The 15,648-nt window shown below is 38.0% G+C and overlaps 1 protein-coding gene across 1 annotated transcript in view; it reads left to right on the top strand.

Moving 5' to 3' along the window:
* The window catches only part of TM9SF3 (transmembrane 9 superfamily member 3), a 45,005-nt gene extending 32,254 nt beyond the window's left edge, over window positions 1-12,751 (top strand). The window contains exons 10-15 of the mRNA XM_058841743.1: window positions 4,314-4,453; window positions 5,974-6,042; window positions 6,135-6,281; window positions 6,439-6,522; window positions 6,628-6,704; window positions 11,117-12,751. Of these exons, the coding sequence (XP_058697726.1) occupies window positions 4,314-4,453; window positions 5,974-6,042; window positions 6,135-6,281; window positions 6,439-6,522; window positions 6,628-6,704; window positions 11,117-11,184 (585 nt within the window). The 3' untranslated portion in view covers window positions 11,185-12,751. The remainder of the gene's footprint in view (window positions 1-4,313; window positions 4,454-5,973; window positions 6,043-6,134; window positions 6,282-6,438; window positions 6,523-6,627; window positions 6,705-11,116) is intronic.
* The last annotated feature ends 2,897 nt before the right edge of the window (window positions 12,752-15,648 follow it).

Raw genomic sequence — 15,648 nt, 5'->3', positions numbered from 1 at the left:
ATATTAGATATGCTCATAAAAATTTTAATTACCACCTTTGAAAGAAGTTTAATCTACAGTTGTCAGAAAATATGAAACACATGGCACTAGGAAATAAATTATATCCCTCTTGACAATGTTTCCTTTCAAATATGGAAAACTGAATTCTGCACATTCAGTCAAGGGCAGTAGAGTATTTTTTCCCCATCAAAACAAAAAGGAGTTAGAAAGAATGTAGGCTTGGTCAGGTTGACAATCTCTTCTATGGCAACTAAAACCCACAAACTAAATTGGCTGCGAGTGTACAAATAAGACATTTGTACAACAAAATTGCAATCGTCAATAAATATTTTTTAATGTACTGGCTTGGTAAAAAAACTCTCATAATTTGTTTTGGGTAACATGGTTTATAGAGAACCTCTGCTTGTTTGCTTGATAAGAAAACAGGTTTGAAGATGTACTGTATTTGCCTCTTTGCATAATTTGTGTTTTATGAAGTAGCAGTTAAAAGTTTCTCTGAATTTCTCATGGCTGATGTTACAGTAATAACTCTTAAAACACTCATAAAGACACAACTTTATGGTCTCTGCCTGTCACGCAACTACAGTTACTTGGAGCGGATTTTTTAGTATGTTGTCAGTGACTTTGGCAGGAAGGCAGAGCAGGTATGTGTGTTGATCATGTCTTTATTTCTCCTTCCCATTTGTGATGGTGAAGTAGAGGCCATTAAGGGCCTGTACTGCTTTTCCCATTGTATTCTTATTCTTGGAAACCTTTTAGGCAGAAATCTTATAATTTCAACTTTAAGACACTTGTTACCCCAGTACCCTGTGTTTGCTTCAGTTAGGATTTAGACTCTGTAGGTTTGGATATTGCCCAGCCTGCAAACACTGTCCTTATCATCTGTAGCTACAGGCACTACCTGTTTAGTTTGAGAAGAGGGGCACTGATTTTACCTCAGACCAGTAATTAAGAGGAACATGCCTGAAAAACACCAGCTATCTCCAGTCATCTCTCGAATCCAGAGAAGGCTTGTTATTGCCAAGAGTGGAGAAAGTTGTTTTACCAGTCATCAATCTGAGCAGGTAGGCTACCTGTGAGTCAGGTAATGAGTGGAAAGCAAGAAGGAAGATGCTGCTGAGTTTAACATGATGTGTACAACCAGTACTGGTTTTGTTGGTCATCTTACTAAGACCAGCAGGTTGCTGTAATTAGGATCGTCTTATCTCAGTAGAAAGAACATGCACATCATCTTCATTTTGGACAGCTTATCAGGGCCAGGTTGGGAGTAGGAGGCATTCCTGAGTCTGTGGTATGGTTCATCCTTGTTTGCTCGGTTGTGTCTCCTTTGCACTCCAGAATTAGCTCAGATAATTGTTGGACTCCTGAAATGGCTTCAGGACAAAAGGAAAAAAATGTACTTTTAGGTATCCTCAGAACACAGCACAGCATTAAGACAGGTGGCATTTCACTGTTTAACAAAATGTTGACTTTGTTTAATGCTGCTGTTGGGTATCACTGAAGATGCTGGTTGTTCTGTTTGAAATCAGTTAATTTTTCAGCTGAATGAATAACAGGATGTAAGATGTTACACCACTATCAATCATACTTTGACTGATCTGATAATGAAACCACAAGCACTCAGATTTTCTGGCAGATGCCAATTATAGGTGTACTGGGGATAGCTTGACTTACTGAAGTCGTTATTCAAGGAACCCTTGGTCTTTCTCGTGGTCTTGTTTTATGCAGATGAACATTTCAGATTTCAAAGTTGCTGCTGAGTCACTTTCCCAGATAACACAACCACCAAGCTCTGCTGGATCAAATTGAGCCCTTTCCTTTCCCACCTGATTTGAAGCCATTCAGCTCTGCAGAGGGTGTCACTAGAATGAAATGCTGCTGACAGTCTTGTTTCATCCAGGAGTTTGCCAGCTAATCAGTAATTAGGCCTGGATGTTCCTTGCTTGGCTCCTTGTCCGAGGTTATAATCTTTCTGTGTGGATTCTGTGAAATAGATATTTTGCAAGATGGACAAATACAAGATGCTAAGTGTTGTTCTAGGTGAGCTTCGAGCCTAAGGCTGTTCCTGAGCAGTTTCTTTATGCAGTAAAGCAGTGGATTATTTTTCTACCACTGTCCCCAGTCAGGTAAAATTTTTAAGATCAAGAAATTAAGCTACAGTCATCTTAAAACCTGTACTATAAAAGACCATTGTGGCTTCATGAGCAGTAGAGATGCCCTTTCACCCTGCCTGGGTCTGAGCTTTCTGCCTCAGCCAGGTGTGAAACCTACCTGCCAGAACAGCACCACGGAGCACAGTGGACCACCCACCACATCCAGAGGGCCTTGCTGCAGGAAGCAGAGCACAGTCTTCTTGAAAATGGAAGTGGTTTCAGTATGTTCAGCTCAGAAATCCTTTGGATCTTATCCAAGCCTTAATTCTTACACTTCTCTACTTACCCACTGCACCTCAAACAAGCTGGGACTATTTGGTGAGGATTGTAATAAATGTAGCACTCAAGATGATGTTCTTCGATGTTTCTGATACTTTTTGACATTTTTCTCTGAAAATTCTCATCTGCTCATTCACATAGACTGAACTGTTTTCAAGGGCAGAAACTGTATCCAGTGAGTGAGTTGTATGCTTCTCCTGAAATTTATTCTTAGGCAACCTCAGTGTCCTACTTAAAACTTTATGCTTGCTTACCTGTGTTTTTTGAGTAATGGAAGATAAATGGGAGATACTAAATTAATTGTGTAAAAACTGCTTTATTGTTAATATATTTATACTTCAAGTATAAGTACAACTTAGTGTCTCCTTATTTACCAGTGACATTTCATATTTTAGTGATTCATGAAGTAATTCTTTAATAACCTCTCCTCAAAGATATACAGAGCAGTCTGGAAAGTGCTTCTGCTTGTTGACCCACCAGTTTGGTGTACCCCTCCTGTGAAGCATGAAGGCTTGCTCCATCCAACCCCAGGCAATGTTTTCCCTTCACATCTGACCTAAGTTAGCTAGTAATAGAAGAATAACCCACTGACTTTAGTCAAATGTTGCCTTAAATTTGTGTGACTCACCTAATGTTAAGTTTGTATTATAATGTCATTCTTTCTTTTCAGCTGCTTGCTGTAGATTTCTTAGATACAACACACATGAGCAGCTTTTATTTATCCTCAGAGTAACTGCTTCTTAAGCAAGTCAATCTGTGCTCATAGATCTGTTCCTCTCTCTGTTGTTTTGCATTAACCTGCTACCATGGACTTTGCATTTTGCTGGAGTGAAGACAAATGTAGCTCCTTTGCTCAGGAGGCACCAGGGTGTACACAGAGCCTCAGGCAACAAAGCCATTAAAAGGCAGTATTTTCATATGTTTGCATAGAAAAGGTCACCAGGTCAGTATTCAGTACTGTGGTGATGGCATTGTGGGCAACTGTTCTGTCTTTAGTTATCAATATCAAAAAGCTACCAAACTGTCTAATGCTATTTCTTTTTGTGCTAAAGAGTTATGAGTAGAGAATGTCTTGCTTAACACTTGAAATTTTCCTATTTTTGGGAGATAAATTATGTTGTGTTTAAGGAACAGAGAAGATGGAGCTACATAAGTGTAGTGGCATAAAAAGATTCATAATTTTTAGATTTTTAGAGAGGCTTTGGAAAGAGCATTGAAGCATTGGCTTGACCTTTCCTGTATTGTGCAGAAACTTGATTTCTATATATTAGTAGGGTCATTGTGCTTCTAAATTGTGTATCTTTGCATACCAGTGGTCACTGGTTTCTTTGTTAGTCTGTGTTCATAGTTGCCTGGTTGGTGCATAGTGGAAAAAAATTGAACCCAAAATTGAATCAAAATTGGTAGCATTCTTACATGGTTTTGTTTTTCTTATTGGGTTGGTTGCTTGGTTGCCTTGGGTTGGGTTTTTTTTATCGGATTAAAAATTTTGCACCCATGCTAGATGTTAGTTCCCAGAGCTAGCACTCTCTGCAAAACTGTAAAAGGTGCTGACAACACTTTCTGTTATGAATTACCATGAAGATTTCCTTTTATTTCTTGTGCAATGTATTGAGTATAATGATTAGGTGGAAACAGTAAAGCAAACTGTAATGGTTCTGTTCTCTCAGTTGATGGATGAAAATATACTTTAATAATGTTTATTAGAAAGTTTCTCAGGGAAAAAATGCTTCTATTTGATAAAATACATATTGACTAATGCTTCGTAAGTAGGAGTATGATTCTACAGCAATAACTACTAAAGACTAATACTGGTTCATTATCTTCTTTTGTTGTCTTAGACCTCTTTTTTTAATTGCAGCTGTAATTTTTTGCTTGCAGGTGGCAGTGTGCTGTATTTGTTTCTTTGTCATCCTTCCACTGAACCTTGTTGGGACTATTCTTGGCCGAAATCTGTCAGGACAACCTAATTTTCCATGTCGTGTCAATGCAGTGCCTCGTCCTATACCAGAGAAGAAATGGTAAAGACAAGCATAAATATTAATTAGAAATATTTACTTCAGTATGGCTTTTCTGGTGTTCAGCTTTAATGGAATAACTCTTTTGAGTTGTGCCTAGAAGAACTGCTCAACTGACATTTTCTTAATATGATTTATTTTTCTTTGAATTAAAACACCGTGGTTAATAGTTGCAGCAGATTTTACACTCCTGGATCACTGATTCACATTTTGCCTGAAATGCTCTTTAGTCCCTGTGTAAAAGGGGTGGTGCCTACTCAATTCTTGTATAGATATATTGACACTAAAACCTCTCGTCTGAAGTTAATGCCTCTTACAGGTTTAGGATTGAGTGTGCCTTAGAGGCAGAACTGTTCTGATTAGTGGTCTCCTTACACAAGCTGAGACATATTTGTAGGGGGGAAGCTTGCAATGCTGTTCACAATTCTGTACTTAGGTTGATGGCACGGAGCCTAAAATATTGCAGGTATATGGTTTAAACGGTGAAGAAGCCTTTATAATTTTTGAAGTGAATGTAAAGTGGTGCCAAGTCTCAAAAAGTATATCTATTTTTTTGGAAAATTATGAATGCAATCACTTTTTCCGATTAATTTAATTCTGAGGTGAGAGCAACAAGCTACAGAAATTGAAATATCCTCAGAGGATTTTTTAATAGACTTTTCTCGCTTTCCCTTGTTCAGGGGAATGGAACAGACAAAGTGAAAGGGGCACTGAGACATGTAAGCCTGTAATATCCAAGAAGTGCAGCACACTTAGTCTCTTGTTAGTGGTGGGTTGTGCAGCTCAGATTTTAGAATTTAATTTATATTGTGACCTGTATCTTGGGAATCTGATGGATTTTTCTGGATCAGCATGACAGTTAAATAAACTTCTACTTCATGATGATGGAGTTACACACCACCAACTTAGACAAGTCTCCCTATAAATAATAAAAGCTGCAAATTAAATCACTGATTCCTGGCTGGATTCAGCATCATTGCAAGTACTATAGAGAGGTCACCTTTTAGTGCGTGTCTTCTACAGGTAGCTGGGTATTCATTTTTAGCTATATGTTCATGACTCAGTATAGCATTAAAAATGAATAGTGGTTCTTATTTATATAACCATTATCCTGTGAAATTTTCCTTGCACTTTTTGCTGTATTTGTAGCCATCAACAGCACTATGTTTTCACTGCTTTCATTCAGGGCTAGTGGGTGTCATGGGGCTTGATTGCTTAGGCCCTTTTTGTCAAGAAAAATTCTTACTATGGCCTTGAGGCTGGCTAGAAAGCTAACCTTATTATGCCTGTAGGTGATAGGCATGAGCCTCATGTTTTGTTTCAGCTTTCCCCAAGAGTAACTTTTTGTTTTATCCATACATGTGACATTTTTGAGGGAATCTTTCTAATCTGCTGGTATGACACAAATGTTCTTGTTAGTGTGTCTTTTAAACAATGCTCTGTGCTATATTAATTATCTGGTCTTAATATGTTTGTAAATGAAAAATTTCAATTGTCTCTAAACTAATCCTAATATCTTTCAGGTTCATGGAACCAGCTGTTATTGTTTGCCTAGGTGGAATCCTCCCTTTTGGATCAATTTTTATTGAAATGTGAGTACGTCAGCTGTTTCCCAGTTTGATTAAAAAGTTACAGTTTAAGTCAATTTACAGTATCATCTGCATATTTTGTTTACTCTCTTCAGGTATTTCATTTTTACTTCATTCTGGGCTTACAAGATCTACTATGTTTATGGCTTTATGATGCTGGTTCTGGTTATCCTCTGCATTGTGACAGTTTGTGTGACCATCGTTTGTACGTATTTCCTGCTAAATGCAGAGGATTACAGGTGGTAAGTGTTGCACTATTTTCATCATTAACCAGATTGTGAGACTTTTGTAGAAAAGTAGTGTTTCTTCAGTCTAGATGGGTCTTTTTCAAGTGCATTGTGCATCTTCTTGGGAAGCTTTTTGGCTAGTTGTATGATGGACATGTGTGTTTACTTTCAGGCAATGGACAAGCTTTCTTTCTGCGGCGTCAACTGCGATTTATGTTTACATGTACTCCTTTTACTACTACTTTTTCAAGACAAAGTAAGTGATAGTTTTCTTGCTTGACTATCTGTATTGCCACATAAGTTTTATTGATTAAAAATACAGGGGAAACACCTAGTATAAATTTCTATCTTTCTTTTTCAGGATGTATGGCTTGTTTCAAACATCATTTTACTTTGGTTATATGGCAGTATTTAGCACAGCTTTGGGAATAATGTGTGGTAAGTTCCAGATATTTTGATGGTTTTTTAACAAATTTTTTCAGACTCCTATTTCTGACTTAGTTCATGGTTTTAGTGGTGGAATGTCTGCAAGATCTACTCAAAAAGTCTTTGAGAAGAATCTGAAGAGTCTTCTGCTTATACTTGGTTCCTGCCTTATATAGGAGATTCCTATGGATTGTGTCTTCTGATAGGAAGATAATTTATGTATTGTGCATGGAATTTCACCCTCTGTGCAAGCTTGAAAGACTCAGTATTTGGCAAGAAATCCCGCAAAATAAATTCCAAATAAAGCTGAGGCAATGCTAGCATTTTGCTTTGGATTTTTACTGTCACCTGAGACAAGGAGCTTGTTGCAGCCATTGAGACATCAATGTTAGCACAATATTGATGACAGTACCATATGTATCTTGTGGCATGTATATATGAGGGTGAGCAGAACAAAGGACTGAGAGCTTGAGGGTAACATTTGAGAAATAAGTATTGCAATCTTCACAAGCGAGGAGAGTGCAGGGTACTCCTGTGTGCAGCTGGATTTCATTGCTTTTAAAGATACTATTTTGACAGATGTTTAGAGAAAAACAGTTCATGGCAGGGAGGTGATCTGATAAAACCAAACACTTGTTCACATGTTAACTTTATTTTTATCATTTCCTTTATGACTGTCAGAAGGTGCTCCTTGATTCTTTTGCACTTTTCTATAATGTTTTTTTTGTTGGTGATCCTAATTTAATACTTCTTCACAGTAAATTAATAGTCCTGTAACTAGTGGGAAGATTTCTTAGATTTGAGACATGAGATGTCTTACAGGAACTTGAAGTCTGTAGAGTATACATTTCTTGATATATCAATAGAGTGGGTAATATCACGCTGCTTTATGAAAAGGGAAGGGAATTCATCACTTAACAGCTGAGTACCTGTTCCCCTTTTCTCTCATACAATGTAATTTGCTTCATCAGGTTCTTGGCACATTACAAGACTTCCCTGCTGTTTTGGTAGTCTTGCAGCCATTTTTTTTCTTTAATAGGCTTATACTTTTCAGCTCTAATGTTTTCTTTCTAAAGTGCTCAGGCCAGTATTGATTAAAATGTCTGTGATGCAGAAGCCAAACTTGTCCACCAGTTTCTGTAATTAAAATGTGTTTTAAAACACAAAAAAAGAAGATTGTCAAATGCTTTCTTCTCACGGTAGGACACTATTTGATGGAATATTAGAGTAAAATCCAAATTTTTCGAAACCAGAAAATACTTCAGCACACTAAACTTTATTTCCACAGCTCTATTGAGATTTCTTTTTGTCTTTGTAAATGTGTTGAAAGAGAAGCTGTGAGATTCTTTTTTACTGAGAAGTGCCATTTTCAGCATGTGGAGTGGAGGAAAAAAAAATCCCCTGTCAAAAAGCATTTGTGTAGGGAACTTGCAGCCATTGAGGTCTAACAAAGACATTTGTGTTAAAGAATTGTGCAGTGTGTGTGCTACTGACTGTAGGTCTGTGAAAAGTGTGTGGAGCTGTTCTTTGGAGGCTCACACGGGTGGGCGTGTTGGGTATCACAGTTGGATGTGAGATGAACTAGTTAGGGCCCAAAGCAGCCACAGAGAAACTCTCTGTAGGCATGGATCCTCCAGCTCTGGGTTTAATGCTCTTGACAATGCCTAGTGAACTCGATCCCACATGTAGTGGGATGCTTTGATCCACAAAGTTTGCTGCTTTCTGCAGAGCATCTCAGTTCTGGGACCGGACAGTAGGGAGCCCGTGAGAATTTCCAAACCTTTTGAGCTCCTCATGTTTCCCTCTTAATGGCAGAAAAGACTCATTTCCCAACTTAGTGGAGGGCTTAGGAACTATGAAACGTAGAAAGGCCTCTTGCCATACCACTCTTGAGCACTCAGATAAGTCCTGTAAGTATACTTAAAGAGCTTTCAAAAGAATTTGATGCTTATAAAGTCACATTAGTAATTGCTAATTGGTTTGAAGTAATAGATGAGAATCTCTTTTTACTTTGTGGTTGTTCTTCCTCAGTATTTGGATTTTTCTCTTTATTTAAAAGCTTGTTGTTCTGCTGAAATACGCTTGCAGTCTATTTCTGCTAAACAAATATAGACCATAACGAGGTTATAAATATCATCTGGTAAGGTGTTTAATAAATAAATAAAATATTTTCCTTTACTATGTTTTGGGTTTTTTTTATTCAAATGAGCCAGCTGCCCTGCATCTGAATCAGGAGGACATTCTTTAGTCCTCATTGCCCAGGGTTTCTGCCTCCCTGCCCCATGTTTTATTCAATGCCTGTGAAGTAGCCTTGAGGCTTAACTTCTGCCTTGGGTATTGGCCATTAGTGGCCTTCATGGATAAGGCACCTCTGATTCAGAATAGGTTATGATTTGTTTATAGGGATGAGAGCTTGTGGTCTCATGTGACTACTACTCTCTACTCCTCCCCCTCACTTCCACCTCATGCATTCTCTAGATCCCAAGTGAAAAACGTTAATGCTTTGTTCTCTCAAATCTCGGTGGTATCTGGCATCACATCACTAGAGGAACTCTTAAAGAACAAGTTCTGGAATGTATCTCAGTTTAGCTACAGAAGTGGGCATTGGATCTGTTGGCAGTGTTTGCTTAAACAGGAAAAGCTTGGTAAATCTTAAAGCAGGTGTCCAGTGCCATTAGTTTGTTCATTTACGTTGTAAGACAGAAGATTAATTTCTTGACAAGCTGCAGAAAAATCTGCATGTGCTTCTGTATGATTCCAAGTTCACATCAGCTTTTCACAGCCCGTGCTTGGGTCTGTCCAGGTGCTGCTGCAGTGGTCTTTCCTTGAACAGGCAGGCCTTCCTTTTGCTGCATCCTCAGCTAGCTTGCAAGCAGCAACCTGATCTTGTGTGTGCTGTACTTGTTTTAATTGAACTCTACTTTGCCCAAGTTAGTAATGCAAATCCCTTGGTTTGCTGGCCAGTGGAATGGTTGCCATGATATTTATACAACTTGAAATGCTATGCTGTACAGAAGCTGAATCCACAAGCTCTTTACTGCTCCAAAAACATTGGAATGATTTATTATTATTTATTTAGGTTTGCCTTGAATGTTGGGCTTTTGAGGGTCTAAAAATCAAAACTTTGTGAAAGCTTAATGGCTGACTTCATAAATTATCCCATCAGTCTCCAGGATTTAAAGAACTCTTCAGGATCTGAATAATTCCATAGTCAGCAATGCCAGCTGCAGGTCTGTACAGCCTTAATATGTAAAGGCAGAACAACCACTTTATATTTTTACTGGAAAGTTTGGCATAAAAATTTTAGCATGGGTTAGACTTCTTTATTTAACATGTCTTCTGCAGTTCTGGTGCATAATAGTTCACGGCAATACTTTATTCTGGGCTTTTCTTCATTGCTTCAAGGAAGGAAAATATCTTTTGTCTTAAGAGTGTTCTTTACCAGCCATCCAAGCATTTAATGTTAGGAATTTGCTGTAGTGATTTACAGACCCAGACTTCTTTATCCATCCCTGTGTTGGCAGTCAGACAGCAGTTGTCTCTAATTCTTGCCTGATTTTCAACTTCACTTCAAACATGATGATTAGCCAAATTGACTTACTCTCATTTTGCTTGGAAGAATTGAAGACATTCCCTGCTGATGTTGTAAGACCACAGAATTTACTGATCCTGGCAAACCTGAGGTTCTGGGTTTGACCAGGTAGGTTACTGAATCTCTTTCTGAGAAGAGGCCCTAGTCCAGTGCATTTCTTCAATTTTTCTGGATGTCCTTAATACTGCAGTATTTTGGGTTTAGCATAGACTGTTGCCCCTATCAAAAACTCAGTGACCTGTTCTTTTATTACTGCTGTGACAATGCATACTTTGCTCATGACTCTTACTAATTTGAAAACCACAGGTTGCAATTTCTTTAACTACTAACTGCTACTTGTTAATGTCTTAGTACAGACCTCCTTGGAGTGTAAGACTCCTGGGACGGGGATCTATTATTATTTGTGCTTTGTGGGAGGGAAGAAGCCATCTGCCAATAAAACACTCATCCAGAAGGCATGTAACTTATAATAAAAACCCGCCCTCCCATCCACCTTCCCTGCAGAGTGGGTGATTGTATGTTTTTTACCCTCTGCTCAGAAAAAATGGACTTGGTTATTGGCAGCAGTAGGGGGGCTGCTATATTTATCAAGGCCAAGTGAGCGTGGCCTCTTGGTAAGATGGCTTAATGGATTTGGATTGCTAGACAGGGAAAGTTCCTGTCAGCCACTCAGGGGCAATATGGATGATTAGAGTTTGAGAACAAGTATTTCAGGTAGAGAAGTTTCTGTGTGCAGAGTATGTGTGCCTCTAAGTGTGTGTGGTTTACACCATTGGCTTGTTTTGATGATCAGCTCTCTAACATATTTAATATTTTTTGGTTTATTTTGCAGGAGCTATTGGTTACATGGGAACAAGTGCCTTTGTTCGTAAAATCTACACTAATGTGAAAATTGACTAAGGAAATAAGAAAATTGAACTATGGATCAGCTCCTGTTTTCCTGGGGATGAACTTGCACAGCAAAAAGCGCGAGAAGAGATTTGGGTTTTAACACTGGGCACTATATGGGTCTCCATTTTGTGGATGGCTTAAAGTAACATCTATTTCATTGATCCTAGGTTCTTACTGACTGCTTTCTCCAACTGTTCACAGCAAATGCTTGGATTATATGCAGTAGGCATTACTACAGTATGTGGCTAATCTTTCCCCCCAAAAAAACCATCAAAAAACAAAAAACCTAGCTCATTAAAGATGAATAGACTAGCTCTCTTCAGTGAAGAGGACAAACGGTTTGTTTAAAGCATTTGTTCCATTCAATAAAAAGAGGGAAACTTGGCTGCTAAAACTACTTGATTAGTAGTCTTCCTGGTACTCAACATTTCTAAATTATGTAAAAATGCTGTTCCAGAAAGATTACTCTTCTGATTTTTACTGCCATTACCAGGATAGGAGGTATGTTTTGTATTTTCAACTCCAGGTGCTTTTTGGTTTATTTGCAGTATCAACTACCCTACACTCATTTGTTTAAAAAATAATTTAAACATATATAAAACTCCCATATGCATGTAATATATCGGCTATTGTTCTAGTTGGACCAACTTCCCTTTATTTATCTTTAAAGTAATATCCAGCTACATCTTAAATCCATCCAAAGAAAATACAGTCTGAAGACGGGGCGTGTTCTCTGCAATGCAATTTACTGTACAGTTAGAAAGCAAAATGTTAAATGAAAAGGATTGTTTGTTTTTTAATAAATACTCTGAGGTCTAGATTAAAACAAAACCAACATTTTAACTGAATGTCTAAAGTGATTCTCCTTTTTTCCAAGTTAGTCATGCATATTTTTTTGGGGTTTGGGTTGAATGAAGATTTTCCTTTAGACATCATACAAGGGGTAATAAGTGTATATAACATTAAATAATGTAACTTAGGTGTAGATCCCAAATGTATTTGGATGTACAGATTTACTACAGAGTACTTTTTCTGATGATTCGGTGTAAAAATGTGTGAATTCGGGTGGCTTTTTACATCTTGCCTGCCATTGCATGAAAAGTTGGGGTTTCTTCACAATGTGTGTATGTCATGCTTTTCTGTTCTATTTCTCAAGCTCTTACAGGAATTAAATTTGTAATTTAGAACATTTTAATTTTTGTTAATCCTATCTGAACACTTGTGTAACATCAAAAGCACAGTTGCTTTAGAGTGTTCAGAAAACTAAAATAAACTTTTCGGACAAAAATGTTTTGATTGTGAAAATAGATGAGTTTGCAATTGAGAATGTTTGAAAAGGCAATACTGCTGAGCACCAGTTTCTGTATACAATATTAGTGTGGTTTTCATCTATCAACTCCCTCTTGCTTTGAATTCAGAATTTGCTTACAACTGTATTGCACAATACAACTCCGAAGTGAATGACCAACCCAAAAAGATTCTTCTTGGCTGTGGAGAAGTGTTTTGTGATCCAGCCAGTGTACTGGGGAAAGTGGGGGTGAGTGTGGACTGAAATAAACGGGCAAATAAAGGTTAAGTCTTTCTAAGATGACTGTTAATTATGCACTGTACTTAGTTAGAAATATCGTGAATGTGTTTGTGACAGATTTGAGAGCCATTGGGCTTGATTTTTTCATGGGGTTTTTTTAGACATCTGCCATGTAGGGATGTTTTCATCAGTGTGGCTGTCTGAAATAGAGCACCTGCCATGGTGAAGGAAACTTCCTGATTTTAAAAAATGAGCCAAGTACTTGTATTGATTAGCACTGTACTGTTTCTATATAAAAAATACTGATAATGCAGTAGCCACAATGAGAAATATCCATATTTAGCTTGGGCAAACTGTACAGGTAGGTAATAGTGGGAAGCAGTGCATCCTGCTGCATATGGCTTCTGGAAAGTATTTGAGCTTTCTGCTCTGATTTCCCTGGCCAATTTTAACCAATCTGTCAGAAAATAATTAAGTTTTGCTTCAAGTGAATCATTGGTGTCTATGGGTAAATACTCTGCTGCTAAACAGAATAATTTTTTTTTATTTTTTAGTTTTGAAGTACAGGCCAATTTTAAGAGGAGCTTATAAACTGGATCAACAGTTAGTTTGTCTTTGATCCAAAACATGGAGACTTAAAGCAAAGAATGAATTTTGTACAAGTACGTGGTAGTGCATACGGCTGTGGGAAGCCCTCTTTTCATCCTTGTTCTTCTAAATCTGAAGTGAGAAGCCATTATCTCATCACAATAAATACATTAAGTACTCTGCCAAGATAAAAGTTTTCTTAAAGGGAATGTTTTGATAATGGGTCTGCTTCTCTGTTTAGAGCACTGCTGTGTGATTAGTCTATCAGAAACTTCACTAAACCATTTGTGAATTTCATTTAATCACTTTTTAATGCCACAGGATGGTGGGCTGCCTACTTGCTTTTTCTGTCCTGGCATTACTGGCTTTTGCATATCCAGATAGGATTGTGTATCTTCTAAAGTGACATTGGAAAGATACTGCACAGGCATTGCTTTTGTTTCTGCAAGCAAGTTCCTCCGGAGAAGTACTGTGTTTAAATAATTGACATTTTTATACATCCACCCTAGCACGTAAGTTGGGTGTTTGCTTTGTTTTCCCCCTTTTGGTTTCTGAAGGAGTGCAAAACGTGACCAGTTTTCAACAGCTTGTCTTTATGGTTGCTGTTTGGGGCAAGGCTGTTTGCTCCCCTTCCCCCTCCTTGCCCTCCTCCCCAAAAATGTGGGTATAGCTTGAACCATCTTGCTTAATAGAAATTGGAAGCTCTCTGCTTAGATGATGTAGTCCTTCCTCTTTTATGGAAGAAATAAAGATCTTACAGACAATACTCTTCTTACCCTGGTTGTTTCTTAAGAGTTTCTGGTTCTTGAATTCAGGCTTTTTGATAACTCTTCAGTTGGCTGCTCAGTGCTTTTCTTCCCACTTCTTGGTACAGGGGCCAGGGATTTGGGTAAATAGTTGCATAAGCAATAGACAGTATTGACCAAATGTTTTAGGTAAATACAATTGTAAATATTTTCAGTTGAGGCAGAGTGCAACATAGAAAGCGCCTCTTGTAATTCATATATGAAAATATGTGGTGAATGCTGGATTGGAGGGAATGGAGACTGCAAATAATCATTACATTATGCTCTTTTTGATGTCTGAATGTTTTGAAGACACAGTGTCAATTAATTCCTCCCCAGAATTACATTCCAAAATGTATAAAGGGCACACAAATTGTTTTCTATAGGATATTCCCAGGTGTATTTCTTTAACAAGTTTCAGGTTAAAAAACAAACCCAAAACATTAACACTTTTTACACTTCTGTACTAAAGCAGTAAAATTGATAGCACATTCTTATCGCTGTCATTACTGCAGAGCTAACACAAATGAGAAAGTTACATTTTGCTCTAACTTCACCTGCATCTAGCCAAATTTGCCCAATGAAGGGCAAATATATACACAGGTGAACTGAAGACAGCAAAATTCTGTAACTGTGAGTGCTTCAGGAATTTCTCCACTGGAATCTGTCCAGAAAGCATCAGCCCAGGAAAAGACAAGTCTCCTGTCCAGTCTGTGGACAAGTAAACCAAACAATTGGAGCTGGAGTTTAAGGCTCCTGTTATCTTGAATGAATTCTTGACTCTGCAGCTTATGGTTCATTTCAGGTCTGTTGGAACTGTAGATTGACAAAGTACTCCAGTTTTGGATCCCTTGGATCTTTTCCGGATTAATGCACTATGGCAGAGCAGCCCTGCAATAGCTGTTAGCACTGCTGCTGTCTAAAATCAGTGTCTCATACCAGGGTTAGCCCTGAAGTCACAAAAGCCCCTGCTGTTGATGGACTTCTTTTGGAATAAAGTCACACTTGAAAGTGTTGGAGCAGTGTGTTTATGACTTGCATTCTTCAGGAGCATCACATCTCATTTGAAAAAGAAAAAAAAAAAAAAAAATAATTTTTTTTTTGGTGCCACTTGTGTTCCAAAGCCTTTTAAGAGAACATTTTCATTCTGCTAAATGGCTTTAGTGAGAAAATCCTCAAAACTTGCAGATGAGACATCTGCATGTGCATTCTGCAAGTAGTGTGCTTTTATCTAGGAGTATGTTTCCAGTTCAGGAAAGGGGTTCTTCCTTACTTTCAGGATTTACTTTCATTCAGTGGTTCTGGAATTTTTCTTCCAATTTTGGAGGTTTGGCTTGTGCAGGGAAACTGTAAAGATGGTGTGAGGACCCATGAATCTGGAAGGCTTTATGTAATTTTTGGAGAGAAATCACTTTAAAGGGCAAAATTTGTTTGGGAAAAGAGTAAGAAAACGGCTTTTTTATCTGGTGGACTAACCTATTTGAAAGGCACACCTTGAAACAGATAATGCTGTTAACAATGTCGTTGCCTCCAGCCCTATACCAGTTACAGCATTTTTATTTTCATCAGTGT

Source organism: Poecile atricapillus, chromosome 6 (genome assembly GCF_030490865.1).
Source record: "Poecile atricapillus isolate bPoeAtr1 chromosome 6, bPoeAtr1.hap1, whole genome shotgun sequence".
NCBI classification, from domain to species: Eukaryota; Metazoa; Chordata; class Aves; order Passeriformes; family Paridae; genus Poecile; species Poecile atricapillus.
Note: the sequence above shows the minus strand (reverse complement) of the source record. Positions and strands in the feature narration are given on the sequence as shown.